The 19,281-nt window shown below is 43.5% G+C and overlaps 1 protein-coding gene across 8 annotated transcripts in view; it reads right to left on the reverse strand.

Annotated features, from left to right (window-relative positions):
- Positions 1-19,281, reverse strand: part of usp54b (ubiquitin specific peptidase 54b) — a 69,978-nt gene that overhangs the window by 18,421 nt on the left and 32,276 nt on the right. For 5 of the 8 annotated variants that reach the window (XR_005119799.2, XM_037462781.2, XM_037462782.2 and 2 more), the window contains 4 exons: positions 16,506-16,640; positions 3,521-3,634; positions 3,299-3,381; positions 1,347-1,452 (listed from right to left, as the gene is read on the reverse strand). Coding sequence is in view for 7 of the 8 variants with exons in the window: in XM_037462781.2 (XP_037318678.2) it covers positions 1,347-1,452; positions 3,299-3,381; positions 3,521-3,634; positions 16,506-16,640 (438 nt within the window). In the remaining variant the exon portion in view is untranslated. Of the gene's footprint in view, positions 1-1,346; positions 1,453-3,298; positions 3,382-3,520; positions 3,635-10,802; positions 10,831-11,199; positions 11,255-11,795; positions 13,817-13,854; positions 14,273-16,505; positions 16,641-19,281 lie in introns of those variants that run through there. The other 3 variants (XM_062560211.1, XM_062560212.1, XM_037462788.2) reach the window with 3 other exon arrangements.

The raw sequence follows: 19,281 nt of genomic DNA on the forward strand, positions 1-19,281 counted from the left end.
GTGTGCAAGGATGTCTTCTTTTTTCCTGCTGTGGCTATGCAGCCCTTTCTAGGAGAGGGCGAGTTATATAAAAGTTCTGCTGTCAAAGGATACAGTAGGTTTGCAGAATGCACTTTTATCAGTGGAATGGCAGCTAAGGAGACATATGGGATTGGTGAAAAACAAAACCGGCATATTCACAAAACTTCCAAAACCGTGGGTAATATTTTTGTAGTTTTGCCCATTATTGCCGTGGTAACATGACGGATGGGAAAATGCCAACATGGCGACGGCAGAGTCTCATTGGTTGAGAAACCAAAGCAGTTAGTGAGACACGCTGTAGGCAGCAATCCAACACAATCATCTTAACAAATTTATTTGGAGGTAAAAAGGTTAGATAAATGAAATATGCAGTTCTGCATAATAAATAAATCAGATTTCTCAAATCCTAAATTACTTATAGTAAAAGGATTGAAATGAGGTTTCATGGCCTTTTTTAAGTTTGAATTAGAAACTCTATTTTCAATCAATTTGCGCATATTTCAAAGAAACAAAACGTTTTTCTATCCAGAACATAGCAAACATCCGCTCCTAGCTTCAATTTGCCCCCCACAGTATACTCCAGCAGCCTCGCTCCCGTCCAAAGAGCATCACTTTGTTTGAGCAAAGCCCGGCACGTTCCAAACAAAAGATCAGCGCCGGAGTGGTGGAAGATAAACAGGTGTCCCACAGGACCGGGCACGCACAACGTCTCCCCGCCGGGGCCAAGAATAAGCTGACTGTGTGTGCATAGGCGACGAAGGATGTGGCGATGGTGCTGTGTGCAGAGATGGGCAGCCGAGAAGGCTCTTTGTGCGCACACTTGGAGCACAGAGAAAGAGGGGCCAAGCTGGATCTACTCAGCAGCAGCAGCGTTCTACATTTGCAAAACACACAAACCTGCAGGACAAAGGCACCATAAACAACATCTCTCCCTCGCTCTCTGTAATCTCTTCTATGCAGCGGGCAATGCATTTGAGGATAGGGAAACAAAATTGTTCTTTTGCTTTCTTCTGCGAGACAATCCTGATCATTACTTTTTACTGTAAAGGAGGTCATGACGTGGGGTACTAAAATGCTTTCCGTTTCAGAAAGTGAAGATGAAAATGGGATGAAAATCCAAATGAGCCGCTGGTAATCTAACGTGGACCCACCAAAAAAAACAAGCGAGAAGTGACTAAACTAACATAGTGGTTACACTGCAAAATGTATCTATTTCCTTCTTTTTTTAACTTTTATTACACTTTTATTTGGAGCAGAAAGAACTTGGTGAGGGTTTCTGTGTGTGCATTGATGTGTGTTTGTTTGCAACGTGTGTGTCCTCTCACAGGGCAGTTGCGCAGGTCTCCCATGTTGCTGGCGTTGCGGAGCAGTTCTCCGAACATGTCCGGTGTGGGTTTCTCTCTGCACTCCAGCATCCTCACTGCCTGGTTACTGCAGCATTGGATCACACACAACAACAGAAATAATGAACGCAGTGAGTGTGCATGCTTCTCAGGAGGGGAGCTTTTGTTGTCTATTGTGATGCCCAAATGTGACGTGTGTTGAGTTTGTGGTTCTGTAGGCAAGAAATAAAAATATCGCAGGCAATTGTTTAATTCCTCTTGTTGATTTTGGCAGAAAACCACACACACACACATCTACATACTGAGTCAGTCCCACAGGGTGTTTCCTATCTGCTATAATAAGGAGAATAAAATATGATTGTAGAGTAAACAGTCATAAAGGCGGGGATTGTGAGGGATTATGTTATTTGACCTTCCTAAAGTGGTCGTACTAAAACTTCCCTACAGGGGGCCATAACATTACCAAACCATTATCATGTAGTTTATCTACAACTCGCATAATAACTTTCATACTGAGCTGCATTCATCCCTTAAAAGTGCGATTGCCCTCTGAAGAAGAAACTCTAATATACATTATAATCATCCTTGTGCAAGACTGTGTGCAGCTTGGTAGCACCTACCAGGATTATGTGTGCAATGAATCAGCATCGTTTTGCTTTGCTGGGGAAGTATTCCTTCAGGAATAAAGATTCTCCTCCCATCCTCTCACCCCTTCCATTACCCTGAAATGAACTCAACCTCTCCTATACTCGCTCACTCTCTCACTCCATTTCCACCCCGCGCTCGGCCTCTCCTCTTGAATGCAGAGGGGAGATGCGAGGCTATAAGAACGTAGAAGAAAAACAACAAAGCACCGAGAAACACCCGTCCGCCCACATTTGTCGGAATGTGCCTGAGCTAGACATTTTTATTTGTCTTTTCGCTTGCCCTATTACTCATGCCGGCTTTTGCATATTTGTACACCTCGACTGTAAACAACGGGCTCCACTGAGGGTAAAAATAGCTTGGCAGTGCTAGCAGGCACATACACAGCACGCCAGCACCACCGCAACTACCTCCACGCAGAGTATTTATTTGCCCCCCGGATCACCCCTCTATCTCCTCTGCTGCGTCCCATTTCCAAACGGCACGTGGAATGATACATCCTCTTATTTCTCTCTCGTTTGCCTCGTTCGACCCACTGTTCCACTTATGGATTTATGTGTCCCCCATGGGTCTACTAAATCAAACAGTTGATTAATTCCCCCCCCCCCTCCCCTTTCCTCGTTTCATTGACTCGGAGTGCGTGGGAGTTTTGTGCAACAGCTTGCTTTGTGTTGATTCAACTGCACTGACATCACATGAACACGAGAGACATCAGTCACCGGCTCACCTGTAAGTGCATATGCATAACAAGTGTGTGTGTGTGTGTGTGTGCGCGCACACGCACGCGTGTGCTCATAGTTCAGTGTTCAGCAGGGACCCGTGAGAAGAAAAAGAGAACACGCTGTACCACGTGTGACTTTCTGCTATCCCAGACTAGGTGTCACGGTTTGGTTCTTCTTCCTGTTTTATTTTGGTTTCATGTCACTTGTGTCCCTGGGTTAGCTTCACTTCCTGCCTTTTCCTGTGATTGTCTATCGTGTCTGTCTATTGTGTCTGATTGTCTCCATCTGTGTCCAATCACCTGCACCTCCCTAGTGTATTCAAGCCCTGTGTGCCTGTTGTCACCTGTTGCGCCATTGTGTGTGTGTGTGTGTGTGTGTGTGTGCGGGCGCGCACAAGCACGCGTGTGCTCATAGTTCAGTGTTCAGCAGGGACCCGTGAGAAGAAAAAGAACACGCTGTACCTTCCTTTACTGCCACCCAGCTTCAGCTTGCTGCCAGATTTACTGCAGTGTATGTGTGTGTACGGGTGTGTGTTTATGTGTGGAGAGAGAGTGTGTGTGGTCTTACCAGAGGGACGTAGTGGAGATGTAATAAACCATCTGAATGAAGGGCAGGGGGTCCGACGTGGCCCCACAGCTGTTACACACACACTGCAAACACAAATACGTCCTCAGCTTTAGTTCACAAATGTTTGTGTGGACAGTTTGTTTTTCTCTTTTTAATGAATCCCCAAAAGCAAACCATCTGTCAGCTCTTTAAAGGGAAGGCCGAGGCCGAACAACAACTTACCTGTTCGAACAGAGTCATGGCAAACTTCTGGTGTGGAATGCAGTGTTTGGCTGTGCAGATGTCCTCTCTGCTCTCCGCGCTGATGTGGAAGTGGATACGCATCAGGAGATTCTCCTGAGACACAGAAAAGCCAATTGACACCAATTACTGTGTGTGTGAGTTGGCGTATGTGCTTGTTTGTATACATATGCAGTGTGTTTGTGTGTGTGTGTGTGTGTGTGGTTGATCGTTTCACCCTCTTGGTGCTCCTGTTAATCTGGCCGAGGGAGCAGCATCTATGTTTCATAAGAAGCTGACGGAGTCCCCGACTGAACACATTTACCAGCAATCGATCAGACATGTACACACAAATCAAATGCACAGACACACTTTCACAAAGACATTTTTCCCGTACTTGCTCAATCCATGGTTTATGGGGACACACCTTTCCCTTTGTCCCAGAGAGATCTAAGAACTATCAAAATGGTCCTCATGATGTAGGGAACAAAGCCTACTGTTCAGAATTAATTTCTGGTGAAAGAGTCAGGAGATCTGAAGACTTGACATTCCACAGGACTGTGGGGACGGGGTGGGATGGGGGCGGATCCTATTATGATGGTGACTTATAAAGATCACCCTTATTTATGAGGACATTACCAGTTCACATACACAAACGTGACCAGATCCTTGGTTATGAGGACCATCCTGGTTTAACAGGACATTACCAGTTGGGCTGTAGCGATGCACTAATCTCACGATACACAATATTCTGCGCACGATACGATTCGATAAAATTTGATACGCTTACATCATTTTCTGATAGATTTAAAGGGCACATGGTGATTTTGGTGACATCTGGTGAGTGTTTCATTTACTTGGATTAATAGAAATGAAAACTCAAACATCAGACAGCTTCCAAAATAAATGCTGGACAAAATTAATCAAAGATGTGTTGAGAAAATGTGTTCCACAGTGCAAAGTGCAAACCCTAGCTTTCAAGCCTAAAAGTAAATAAAGTGCAACATTGCAATTTGCAATTAACAATGGAGAGTTAAAGTGCAAGTGGCCTGTTCCTTTGACAGCTTTTTAGCTTGACACTGAACATGAGGTGGCCAGTCTAGCCGCAAGGTAAGTAAACCATGTCTAGTACCATGGCTTTTCCAAAACATCAAATAATCAACAAGTCACTAAGAACATTTAACTTAAAACTTAGCTTAGAGTATTTTAAGGCCTGTAAGCCCATACGTATGTGAGGTAGCCAGTCTAGCAAGCAGAAAAAAAATAAACCATGGCAGCCAGACAATAATTCAAGTTGAAAAATGTTTTTCCCATTTTAGCAAAGTAGCTTAAGGCCTTAAGTGAACACTAAACAAACTATCCTCTCCACATAACTGCGGGCCAAGTTATCTCCTTGGTGATCTACTCACATTCCTCAAGTGGGCTGTGATGGTGACACATGCTTCAGTTGTGCGCAAGGTCCAGCCGCGCACGTAAGGGCAACTCTCTCCGTGCTGGCCAGGGAGGCTTTAACGTGTGCCCTTGTCTGAGCATACAGCCGGGGAATGCAAACCTTGGTGAGGTGTTCGCGGGTCGGCATAGGATAGCGGGGCTCCATCACGTTCACCATGCGCCTAAAGCCGGGGTTTTCCACCACTGAATACGGTCTCAAATCCTGACAAATACAGTAGGCAATGTACTTTTCTGCGACCTTAGTGAAGCAGATGGAAACTTGTGGGAACAACCGCCATCGATGTCCAGCGTAGTTTGTTTTGGGTTACGCGGCTTTGGGTCCTCCGTAAGCATAAACTTGTCCTGGTGGTGACGTTTTAGGTGCGCTCGTAAATTTTGGTATTGCCGGAATATTTAACGTTAGTGCCACATAGCTTACGAACCGCGACGCTTTTATCCAAGTTGCTTTCCTTCTTTTAAAAAAACCCACAAAAAAACCCCCAATGTGCTCCCACACATCTGCTTTTAAGCAGGCGGATGCCGGATTTATATTCGCTGCCATTCTCTGAATATCCTTGGTAAACAGGAGGTAGACGTCTGTGTAAAGTTAGTACGGGTAACTTGCTCTACGCAGCAACACTAGCGGCTGGCTGACCAAATCGCACTTCCTGCAACGCGAACAGGGGATTTGAATGGGACGTATGTATCGATACTCGCGGCTAAAAAGAAATCGATACTTTCTTTGGAAAAGAAATAGATTTATATCCCAGAATCAATAAAATCACCCAGCCCTAATTACCAGTACACATACACCAACATGACCAGACCCTTGGTTATGAGGACCATCCTCGGGATGGATGGCTATATACATATACGTGTGTTTAGCAGGGCCCCTCCCCACCACGAAAACAGAAGGCCTTTATATGAAAATACATTTATTGTAATGTATACCATTTTCAAACATTACATATTGGCAGTTAGGTATTGCTTCAAAAGACGCAGTAACAAGTGCAGTAAACTATACTGCTTCAAAAGATGAAGTTACAGGTGCAGTAGATTTTACTGAAAAACGAACTGTAAATTTTTCTCAAAAGTTGTATTGTAACAGGTGCTTTAAAGAGGTTTCTTGGACAACTCAAACTAAATGTCCCTTTGTGGACATCCGTCCCCTGTTCCTTACAAAGTCTCTGATGTTTTGTACAGTCCTTCCTTTTAAAACATTGTCTTTGGCAAGCTTGCACTGCTCACACTCCATTTTTGTTGCCAAGTGTCCCTTCAAAATGTGGGCCTTGAAGTGTTTCATCACCGCAGACACTTCAATTTTGCTCCATGACTTTTTTACATATCTTCGAACCTCTGCCAATCACAAAGAACATTTTCCTTGTTTATATTATTATAGACAATTATACATAGGTAAGATTTTCATGTGTATCGGCATTTTGAAAAAACAACAGAGAAAATGCGTTTTGGGAATACATTAGTACACGGAAAGGGCATACCCGGCATACAAAGGACATTACTCAGCGTTCCTCATTTCTTTGTTTATTTCTGTTCATAAAGGAACCAGGTAATAAACCAAGTGGCTGCACACCGGGTTGGAAGTCATTACAAACAAGTGAATCTCGCGCTTCCTTTTCACCTGGTAAACACCGGTCACATGTTCTCACAGCAGTTATTTCTTAAAGGGGCGCTACACTATTGCGCTGATACACATCAAGAGTGTTCCTGGCCTTTAAATGTAGCTCTGGCAGGTAAACATTTGCTCACACATGTAAATAAGAAATAACAAAACTTAACAAATTACAAAACACAACACCTCCCACTTAAGTTTCTGATCTTTTGATCCAGGGAACTTACAAAACTCACTTAAAAGGACCCCTCCCTTTTTCCCCCCTTTTTTTTCTTTTTTTTCCTCACAACCCTTAAATGTGCACAAGGTCTATTTAAGTGTTTAGTCCACTGTCCAAGTCAATTACATCCCTTTGGCAGGTATGCGGTGTACCGCCCGGGTATGCGAGGTATGGAATGTGAGTGCTTATCTTCATGTATGTGCAATGTAATTGGCCTGGTGGCAGCGCTAGGCTTGCACCACGCAGCCAACAGGGGTTAGAGTGGTAACAAGGCGACAGGGGTTTGGCCGGTGAATGAGAGGGGTTTGGGAAGATGCCAGTGTCATGGCGGTTTGGCTGGATGAGTTTTGTCCTCCACTGGGAGAAGGACCACCAGTCTTCTCACGTCTCTCCTGATAACCGTCATGGGCAGCGAAGAACTCCTCTTCTTCTGGCTACCCGCCAGGGAAACAGGAAGGCCCGTGCACGTTGCGATGTCAGCGTCCCTGACAATCCCTTTACTGTCAGGATAAACTGTCAGAATCCGGCCCAGGCGAAACTGCCCTCTCAAGGCATTTGGGTCAGCAATCCATACGAGGTCGCCGACTTGACGTTCCTCTCCGTCCTGTGCCACTTGTATCGAATGAACAGATTTGGGCCGGCTAGTTCCCTCCACTTTGCCCAGAACCGGTCCACTCTGATTTGAATTGCCCTCAGACGACGCCAGGGATGAGTGTCTAGGTCAAGCCCGCTGGTGTCTCCTCCAAGTGATGCTCGACCCAGTATAAGAGAGTTGGGTGTTAAGTACTCAACAGAGTCCTCCTGTTCTTGAGCTCTGGCGTCAATTGGGCGTTCGTTTGTCAGGTTAGCTGCCTGATAGAACAGAGTTTGGAGCTCCCCCCATGTGAGGGACCCTGTAGCTCCTCCGAGGCTTATCAGCGCCTTCTTTAAAAGCTTCACAGCTGCCTCCACAGCTCCATTCCTGTGGGGTGCATCTGCAGGGTGAAAATTCCACTTCCATTCAGTCCCGTTCTTAGCGGCTACATCTTCTATGGACGCAGCCTGCAAGCAAGCCAGATGTTTATGCAGCTCATGCAGAGCCGACTTGGCGCCAATGAAGTTGGTGCCTCTGTCGGACCACAGTTTTCTTGGATGCCCCCTCAGAGCAACAAAACGGGAATATGCTTGGAGGAAACTTTCTGCCGACTGGTCGTCGGTGAGGTCCGCATGGACGGCTCTTGAGGCCATACAACAGAAAACAATGCCCCAGACCTTCCAGAACTCTGTGTCCCGTATGTGTCAGAATATGCATATTTAAATCCATAGATGTAAATATATTGAACTGTCCGTGATATTTGTCCAGGTTAGATATGTCAAACTCGCGACACGCTGTCGAACGGCTGCCCCGTCCAGACCAGTCCGCCACCGGAGTGCGTACCGCCAACTCACCCACGTCTCCCTCCAGCTGTTGGTGCCGTTATTATGTGCCCAGCAGCCGTATGTGGCTGAAACGCGTGTGACACAGCTGCTCTAAAGTGTACAGTTATTTAACCTCAGCAAGGAGAGTAAACTGAATCATTTTGTTCGTAAGATCAGAAGACACGCGTTTAAAAAGAGGAGGAACAAAAAATGTTTTGATGATTTAGCATAATTTCATCGGGACTCGAACTCACGACTCCAGCATCGGGGGATCGGAGCTTAGCAGGAGAGCTATACCCTCTGATGGGATTGCAGAGTCAAAAAGTCATTGAAATAGGATTGGTCACTCTCCTGCAAAAATACAGGGAATATTCACACAAAAAAAAATATAACTGCCTTCCTGTTTGTTTTAGATCAAATTCCTCAGAGACTTTTTCTCCCTGTAATACATCTGGTAAAAAATCAGCAGACTCGTAGTTCAAACAGGGTGCCGGCGCCGCTTCGTCAAAATCTTCCAGGGGGCGCAATGGAGGCAATTTTTCACTTTTGATCCAAAACTCCACATCAGGTCTGTAAAGGTCATCACGTAGGATACTGACAGAGGTTTTCAAGAGTTGGAGTGTGCCGAGGCTCAGAAGTTGTGCTTGAACTTTCATGCGAAGATGGCGTCGTCACGGCAACAAGGTTGGTCCAAAACTCCCAATTCTCACTGTGACCGATCATCATAGTCTTAAGGTTTATATTCCCAGATTTGAGGTGGATCGGATTAAAGGGCGAGGAGAGGGACATCTAACTGTAGAAATTTACATTGACCTAAGTCAATAGGTGGCGCTATACTTTTTCGAAAATCACTGCATGGCATTACTTAAAGGCCTACACAAGCATCATGAATATACATTTCTAGCCAGAAATATCAATGTTCCTTGGAGTTATAACATTTTGCATGTTGTCTAAAATTGTCCAAACTGGACGAATGATCACGCCCAGGTAGTTTTATGAAAACTCTTGATTTTAATAACTTTTGACCCCATGGGTGTCAGGAACAACTTGCCAGATTTTGAAATGGATCGGATTTAAACTCGGAGGAGTTTGTTCGTTTGTAAATGCAAAAATTGAAGGAAAATGCCAAAAATACAGACAATCACTATAGCGCCCCCTAATGTTCAAATATTGTGAGAAAATTTGGGGATGTTCTAGGACTCAATGTGAACCTAAAGATGTCCTAAAGATTTGGTGAAAATGGGGGTTAGGAAAAAAAAAAAAAAAGAGTTATAGGCCTTGAATTTTCAGGACACAAACCTACAAACTTCATTGGTCCATAACTTTATTGAAAAATGAGATCAACATTCTTTCAATAACTTTTGATGGCATTGAGCCAATGATCATTTTGCCGAAGATTTCGTGAGAATCGGACCAAGCGTCTGGGAGTTCGCAAAAACGTGTTTTTCACAAAATTCAAAATGGCGGACATAAAACGGTAGGTGCATTTGCATACCATCATTGACTTTTTTGTAGAGCACATCCAAGAGCACCTGTGTGAAAAGGTTCCAGCTCAATCGGTAAAAGTGGGAAAAAAAATTAAAATTGGGAGCACTTTGGGGGGCGCTAGAGAGTTCTTTTTTTTCTCCTCTTATTGCGGGACCCGAATCATACCTCAATTTTGCGCACTTCTGAAGCGCGTGCAAAAATTCAAGAGTTTTTGAACATGATGAAGTCCCCAAAAGTGCGTTCGAAGTGGCGAAATAATAATAATAATTCTTGCAATTTCAATAGGGCTTTCGCCCGACTTTCAGTCGGCTCAGGCCCTAATAACAATAGGGCTTTCGCCCGACTTTCAGTCGGCTCAGGCCCTAATAACAATAGGGCTTTCGCCCGACTTTCAGTCGGCTCAGGCCCTAATAACAATAGGGCTTTCGCCCGACTTTCAGTCGGCTCAGGCCCTAATAACAATAGGGCTTTCGCCCGACTTTCAGTCGGCTCAGGCCCTAATAACAATAGGGCTTTCGCCCGACTTTCAGTCGGCTCAGGCCCTAATAACAATAGGGCTTTCGCCCGACTTTCAGTCGGCTCAGGCCCTAATAACAATAGGGCTTTCGCCCGACTTTCAGTCGGCTCAGGCCCTAATAACAATAGGGCTTTCGCCCGACTTTCAGTCGGCTCAGGCCCTAATAACAATAGGGCTTTCGCCCGACTTTCAGTCGGCTCAGGCCCTAATAACAATTGGGCTTTCGCCCGACTTTCAGTCGGCTCAGGCCCTAATAACAATAGGGCTTTCGCCCGACTTTCAGTCGGCTCAGGCCCTAATAACAATAGGGCTTTCGCCCGACTTTCAGTCGGCTCAGGCCCTAATAACAATAGGGCTTTCGCCCGACTTTCAGTCGGCTCAGGCCCTAATAACAATAGGGCTTTCGCCCGACTTTCAGTCGGCTCAGGCCCTAATAAGAAGAATTCTTGCAATAACAATAGGGCTTTCGCCCGACTTTCAGTCGGCTCAGGCCGATTTGATTAAATGTTGTGCGGCAGTGACGATACTGCGCTGTTGTAACTGTGACCCTGAGGGACAAGGAGTGAGGGATGAGTCCTACCTTTGGAGCTGGTGACCTCACCTCTGGTTTCCAGGTGACTTGTCTTTTCCTAGAGAAAATAAGTAAAGCTTTAAAAACCTGTATAGATGTATTTAACCTAAGTAATCGGGTGAACGAGTAGTAGCGGTAACCAAAAGGAACAACAGCGTTGCATGTCATTCACGAATTGATATAAATAAATAAAAACATGCTGTATGCTGTGCTCATCGCCTGACACAAAGGTGCCACTACTGACGAAACACGATGGAAAATGATTAGTCAGGTTTGACAATTTACCTGCTGTCCTCACAAGACAGAACTTTCCTTTGACGAGTATTCTAAAAACATGTCATTAGTAGGAAGTAGGCCAATATGTCAGGTAGGCCTCCCCCACCCTACTCCACAAAAACCAGTATGCAACTTACAAAGATAAACTCACCATTTTTTTTTCTGCCAAGGATGGGCTCAGGATTGGACCGTTCTTTGCAGGGTGCCTGAGATTGTACAGAGAAGATGCACCGTTGTCATATAACTTCTGTAGCGGTTTGAGGAAGACTCGTTTCATGTCTGAGGTTTTGCAGTTATGAAGTTCTGTACATTTTAACTGTCGATCACAATAACAGAAACTGAGAAAAATTCCCTACTCCCCTGAAAAAGTGGGATAAAAAAAAAATCCCCCCCACATGGAGACTTCGCTACAACACGTGTGCGCATATGTCCATATACGAGTATTCTAAAAACATGTCATCAGCTTCTGTTTGACCTCAAGTGTGGAGAAGTATAAAGTTAATGTAAGACCGTCGTGTCCTACTGTATTCTCCCAATGAGCCACATGTAACGTCTCTATAAATACTTTCTAACTCATGATTGACAAAACGCAGCTGGTTGACTCAAAATGTGCCCAAACCCATCTTTTGCTCTTAGAGCAGCTAAATACAGAAGCTAAAATCACTGTACTTCAGTTTTACTGGGACTTCAAGGAGTGGTTAACTTCTAAAAACACATATTGGGGAATAAAAGGGAACATAAACTCACCATTGAGCGCCATAGCCAACAACAATCCCCATAGTTGTGTTATCTCCTCGCCTGGAAATATCTCTTTCACAGCACAAGCAAACAGGCACAAGTGTGGCCTTCCTTTGCCATTTCTTTTACTCTGCAGTTGGGGATTATGTGATCATCATTTGCCAGCCGTCCAAGTGTTCCATCCTCTTTCGAAGAGTCTATGCTGAAAGACAAATAGCCCAGATCAAAATTTTGTGGGATTAAATAATTTAAAAAGTCACGACGGAAAAAAGTGTAGTCCAAACATGTTTACATAAGACAGGAACATTTTGTTTACATTCCATTGCACATCTCTTATTATGATATAGTAAAGCACAGAGCATTTTGTAAGACTTGTTTAACTGTCAGCACAAATTGAATGACCGCTAGGAGGGAGGATCATTCAGAAGTTCAAGAATGAAACTTCCCGTAGTAATGTTATTACATGTCATTTAGCGGACTCTTTGACAGGAAATCGAAGAGAACCGGATGGCTGAGCCGTAATACACAGGCTGACGGCTCTGTACTACGGCCTCACCAGACAGGAACTTTTTTTTAATCAAGATTGGGATTTTCCCTGCCGTTGTACATCTGGATTAGCAGATCTACGAAATGAGTTGAGAAAAAGGGTACCCTAATTTTTTTAAACTAAGTTCACATTCTGCAAAAGCAGTAAATATTTTCCCCGATGACACCAAATCATCTACCAGACAATTTGTTAGAATACCAGGTCTGAAAGAGTTGATAATACTAATTATGTTGTTTTAATAAATACAGATATACAAATAACATGCACTTATTTGTTCTGAATACTGATTAGTGCTTTAACTAATAACTCTATAAAATTAATCTATTGCAGTAAATCAACAAGCAGCAAACTTACCAATGGCGTCTTCCATTCCAGATGAAATCAAACACAAAGTGATTATTTGCACCATCTAGACCTGCACATTGTGATAGAGTTCCACAGTACTCCATCACAAAAGTGGATGGTGTAATGTAATCCCGTGTAAAAACACCTCTCCCTAAAATGGCAAGGAACTAATGTACACATGTATTATTGACCGCAGGGACATTTGGAGTAAAATGTGTACATTAGCTTGATGAGCACAGCCTCCTTTGCTGCTATGATGTGATGTGTCGGGTGAGTCAAAACAATAAAGATTCAAAACCTTTGAATGATACATTTTTCTTGTAGAAAAGAATTATCTCTGCCCAAAATGATGTGGTCTTTACCCCTTTAAAATTACTTCTGCACAGATCACGGTCTATTCATAAATGGATCACTTGTTTGTCCTCAGTCTTACATTAATGTAACAGTGCTGCATCCTGCTGTACAAAGCAGAGAGAATTAGCTTGTGAAAATGAATGCATGTTTAACTGGAAGTACTAACTTCTGATTATGAAGTTCTAAATATTACACAGATGCACGGAGTTCCAGAAGATCACTATTATAAGCAGTAGCCTTCTAAGGTGCTTAACATTAATATATTTTCCATATTAAACAGATTCATACAACCTACACCTTCTGAGTTTCTCTCTTTTCACCAAAGTTCAGCTAAGTTACCTTTAATTAATCCAAAACAGTTTTTTGCCTTCTTCCTTGGTTGTTCTAATACACACCAGCAATAACTAAGGTCTGGTAGAAATAAAACCTTAATTTAACGTAGTAAAATGTGAGAATTAGCCCACTCAACATGCAGTTCTTCAACGGTCTGAGCAGCAGCCCCAGCCCGAGTGGGGGTAGGTTGCGGGTGGGTCTCAGGTGGGGTTGGTCTCAGGCGGGGCTGATTTAGCGACCCTCGCTCTTCGGAGGCAAACTTTTAATTATCAAAAATAAAATCCCATTTGAGTTTAATTTAAATCTGTTAAATCAAGCACCTTAAAGCTTGATAGCAAACTAACGTTAAATCACGAGCACAACTGGACCCGGATCCACGGCTCGTTAACGTTACAACATAGACAAGTTAGTTAGACATAGCAACCGAAAGACCTACAGCTTCCACTGTAGACACGGTCTATTTAATGCATCGTTAAAATATTCACTTACCAGTTTAGTTAAATTGAGTTGATAAAGGTGACTCAGCCCCCACGCGAAGTAGTGAGGATCACCGCCATTGTTTCTTCGTTGTGAGCCGAGAACTTGGCCGAGGGCTCAACAGCCAATCACTGATCAGAATCTCCCTGACTGACGGACGACTTTTTGATTGACGTAAAGTAGAGCCAATCACGGATCAGAGTCTGCCATAGGCAGTAGCCAATCGACTGACGATACACTGATACACTCCGCAGTAGAAAAAAAGTAGTGTCGGATATTACACACTAGTGATGCGAGGTTCGGATATTTTTACTTTGATTCTCGTTCAGTAAAAAGACCAAATCTTTTTTCGGGTCATTCGTTCATTTCAACGGAGGTGGGGGTAGGGCCAATTCCACGGCCAAATAGCCAATTCCATAGCCTAAATACGTCCAATGCAAGCACTTCTATTCTCATGTAGGGAATTTCATAAACTGTTTGTACTTAGGAAGTTCAGTTTCCTCTAGCTACTAGTGCTGAGCCTATGCAGGTCACGTGAACAAGGTTCCAAAGACTCATACATAGACCGAGTTGGCCAACGAATGAATCCTTTCAGTTCCCTCTCGCTACCAGTGCTGAGACTATGCAGGTCACGTGAGCAACGATCCAAAGACCCTTACTCGGCCAACGAACGTATCGTTGATCCGAAGACAGGGTCGGGAGGCGATTCGTTTGTCTGCGAGTAAGAGTGATCCTATCACTAGGATTTTTTTATCATTAACTGCAAACCGTTTACTCCCCCGTGAGTTCGCTTCTTTTATCCTGGTCGGTGTTTGTTTACATGCCGCCGCGCTACGTGCAGGAGACACAGCGGACACTCGCCGACCCGATACGACGTGTGGAGCGGACCAAGATCAGCCATGAACTTCCTAAGTACAAACAGTTTATGAAATGCCCTACATGAGAATAAAAGTGCTTGCATTGGACGTATTTAGACTAGGGAATTGGCTCTTTGGCTGTGGAATTGACCCGACCCCCCCCGTTGAAATGAACCGCCGCCGGGCTACGTGCAGGAGGCACAGCGGACACTCGCCGACCAGAAAATAACAAAACCAGTCAGTATTTCTAAAACAGTGGTCATGTGAAAGGGAATGAGGTAACGGTTTCCTGTACAAAACCAATGCAGGTCACGTGAAAAATGATCCATAGACTCCCCCCACGAAAACCACAGACACAGTGGAGGTCTTTAAGGTGTGAAGAAGGAGGCAGAGAGAGAGTAAGTGGTGAGAGAAAGCAAACTGAGGGCGGAGGGCGGAAAGGAGGAAGTGCAAAAAAATAATACGATAATAGAATTATGACTAATGGGTTTTTATTTTCTTGATTTTCCTCTTTGAGAGAAACAAGATTGATTATTCTAAAATAAGATATCTACAATTCAAAAAATCGCTACAACATGGGTGTGAATATGTCCGTATACGAGTATTCTAAAAACATGTCATCAGCTTCTGTTTGACCTCAAGTGTGGAGAAGTATAAAGTTAATGTCAGACCAATGCAACCATCAGTGTAAAACTAATGTGAAGCTCGATGAGAAACATCCATATAATAGTTAATCAGTAGAATCATTTAAATTCTGCTGTGTAAAGCTGTGTAAAAAAGACATTTTTACAATCCAAAGATTCTTTTGTTTAAAGCAAATAAAAAACTTTTAATTCTTCTTGTCTGTGAAGGCACAATGAGGAAACTGTCACTGACCCATCTAAAACCATTTCAATATATCCCATTTTATTCTCCACTTTATTATCTTGATCAAATGATTATTGAAGCAAAACACATCAAACCTGGGTCCGTCTTTTATCTTCAATCAAAACACAAAAGCAATTATTTTTATTATAATTAATTAGCTGATTATTTGGTGTATTAATATATTAGTTGTCTGGTGTACAAAGCAGTGAAAATATATCTGAGCAAGAGTGGGTTCTAAACCAATAAAGTTAAGTTGTGGGCTGGGGCTGAAGCAGGCTCTGTAGTCAGTTATAATTCGGTATTCCTCACTTCAATTCAATTGTACTTAATTTAAATCACCCTAAACAAGAAACTAGTAAGTGTGCTTTGATACGTCAGTGCTGTGTTTTGCACCTGTAGATGTATGGTTTAAGGTTTCTATGGAAACTCTTAACTGTTTATGAAAACATGTCCCACTGTTACAGGACCTATAAATAACCTACATTAGTAAACAGAACAATCAGCAAAAAGCGTAGCATCTCCTGTGAAGTTATTCTTACACACCACCCTGCTGGACGCTGGGCCCAGACGAAGGTAGGGGAGGCACGGCAGAACCAGAACACAGACTGACACCTGTTGCAAGAAAATAAGAGGTTTCTGGTCGATGGATTTTTAAAAAGTTCCTAGTCTTTGCTTAAGAACAACGGCTGTGTTCTCTGCCAGATCAAAGGAACAAGGGGTGGACAAAGAAAGAAGGAACACCTCACACCACAGAGCAGTGGAATAAACCGACAAACATCAACAGCGGCCTCATAAACACACACACAGTCAGACGCCAAAGTAGAAGATCATACGCTTGGCAGTCTGCAGAGCTGGGTGTCCCCTGAAGACACTCACTCAGATGGGCCTTGGCAACCCCTCATCTGTTTCGTTTATGTGTGTGTGTGGTTTCAGACTCACAAAGCACTCGGCGGCGTCGTCCATGATACCGAGCTGAAAGCGATGTTCGTCTTGGAAAGTCTTGGCCAGAGCGCTGCGCAGTGCGTCTGATGGCAACACACGCTCGCTGCTGAACTGGAACTGAGCAAAGATACTCTGTAAACCCACACACACACACACACACACACACACACACACACACAGAGAGAGAGAGAGAAGCATATTAATTCTTTAAATAAATGCTGTTCCACAAATGCTTTTCCTGAAAGGAATTGTGTTCACTTGTGTATAGATGTATGTGTATTTACTCCTCTCAGACCAAAGCAATTCCCTCCAAACACATTTCTCTTGGAACTGACCCACAAAGCACAACCAGCAGTGCCAGTTGTCAACTCGTCAGGACCCACAGGTGCGGCGCAACAAACCGCGACCGGGCCGATACAAACAACACAGCTGGCCTCAATATCAGACCACATCAATTATAGATGGCATTTGTAGTGCATTTTCTCTGGCAAAAGCATGCACTCTGAGTGCTTTGTAGCAGCAAACTGAAAAGCGAGTCGAGCGGCTGCAGGGGCCTTGGAGAGAAAGCTAGGCCACTGAAATATGTTTCGAGGGCAGAGCCGCAAGAACTGGATCAGTCGGTTTGGAGAGAACAGGGCGGCCCCACGTGGGTCCAAATGACTGACAGCACTACGGCGAGCGTTATTGGAGTGACACCTGTCGAGGAGATGGTTCTTATGGTCCTTTTCGTATCTCCTATTTGTGAGCGGAATATCTTTAAAAACCTCATGACACACATTTGTCAAGTTTGGGGTTCCTGTGACTTAAGAGGACGACAAACAGCCATCCGGCGCTCATGTGTGATAAACACATGAGTTTACAATCTCACACTGTAAAAAATCGCTGTGATATCCACAGTTATTTACTGTGTTTGTGAGCAGTAAGCTACTGTAAAACCATTTCACAGTAATTTACTTTATATTCAGTCAAAGAATACAGTAGTCAATAATGTAGTGTGAAAATCACAGTAAGTAAAAATTACTGTTGTAAATCACAGCAACACATTGTGTACTGTATAAAACACAGTAAATAAAAAAGTACTGCAGAACATCACAGTAGCCAAATAGGTACTGTAGTAAATCACAGTAAGTCAAATTTACTGTTGTAAAGCACAGCAACACATTTTATACTGTATAAAACACAGGAAATATAAAAGGTACTGCAGGAGCCGCATTTAAGTTTTTTTGTATCTTGAATGATTTATATATATTTCTTTCCTCTTTTGTGGAATTGCGTGCGCAAAAAGTGTGCGCGGAAAGTGTGCGCCCTCTGTAGGTGGTGACGGTGCCACCCTTAAAAGGACCGACTGACACGCATGACGGGAGGAAGGCAGGCGCAAATACCGTCATTGACCTCAGGGCTGAGGTTGTGAACCAGGCTGTCGCCGTTTTGGGCCTGTTCAGCTTGTCATAGTAATTTTGTTTTGTGACAATCTTTTTTGTACAATAAACTGGCAACATTGGATGGTCAAACTCCCTTCGCATTGAATTATTGATCAGAACTGCGAGTCTTGACATTGCTTTCCTGCTTTCCTCATGGTGGTAAAATCAACAAAGACATAGGAATAGGATCTAAGGGTTAAAGGAGAAAACTCAACTGTTTTTGCCACTACAATTCGTCAATGACGCCTGCTTGGATTTCCCCCGAAGATTTTCACGCAAGCTGGACACAGGAATGTCGGCCTAACACATGCCGAGCTTGAAACAAAGAAACGCGTCAACGGAGGTATGTGCTTAAAGATATCATTTTTTCAATGGATTTTTCGTTGACAAACAATAGTGGAATAATTAAGAAACAAGTTTCATGGAAGATTTTTGCATTACTGAACTGTGATAATTATTTTTGGAAGTTCATGCCGACGTGGCCAAACAATTGAATGAGTGGATACACGGCCTACTTTGAGTGTATGAAACGAGAAGATACTTCTTGGAAATTAGAGGAACTGTTTGAACGTTGGCTACATGTGAATTAAGAGAAAGAAGATAAATATTTTTCGTTATTCTTGGAAGTTTATTATTTAAGTACAATGTCGGACGACGGGCCGAAGTGGCTGTTCTAACAAGGAGTGAAAAGGCTGCGCGTTTGCGCACAACTACAGTAGATCGGGAAAAATGTCTCAGGGAACAGGGAGAATGAATATTGTGAACGATTTGATGATTGACAAAGAATCCCTTGATGAAGTGAAAGGAAACATGATTAAGTTTTATGAAGTCCTTGAAGAGTTTAACACTTCAAATTCAATTTACGTTCGTCATTGCTTGGTTGAGGAATCACGCAAAGATGATGACGAGAAGTGGTCTAAGTCAGCGCGGATTAATGCTTTTATTGCAAATGTGAATAAATAGATTTCACAAATAGAAAACCCTCATGACCCTAGCTTAGGTGAAGCAACGTCTTCTGCTTTATAAATGGAAGAGCCAGAGCCTCTGGCTGAGCCTGTGGATTGTGGAAATGATGAACACGATGCCGGCGCGAACACCAATGCAAACGGTGATAACAGCGATGCGCAGTTGTGTCCAGTAGGTCATATAGGTCATCTAGAGCGTCTTCATCATTGCGGCAGTCAGGACTAAAACAGGTGCAAATGTTCAATTTAGGTACAGATAGGCAAGACAGTAAGCCTATTTTCCTTCCCAGGATCGGTAGTGATATAAGGCCACAACAGCTACACTCATCATAGCTTGCCCTCTGCCCGATATACCTCACCTCATAGCCATCCCTCTGCCATTCCCCC

This window comes from Pungitius pungitius, chromosome 21 (assembly GCF_949316345.1).
Source record: "Pungitius pungitius chromosome 21, fPunPun2.1, whole genome shotgun sequence".
Classification (NCBI taxonomy): Eukaryota; Metazoa; Chordata; class Actinopteri; order Perciformes; family Gasterosteidae; genus Pungitius; species Pungitius pungitius.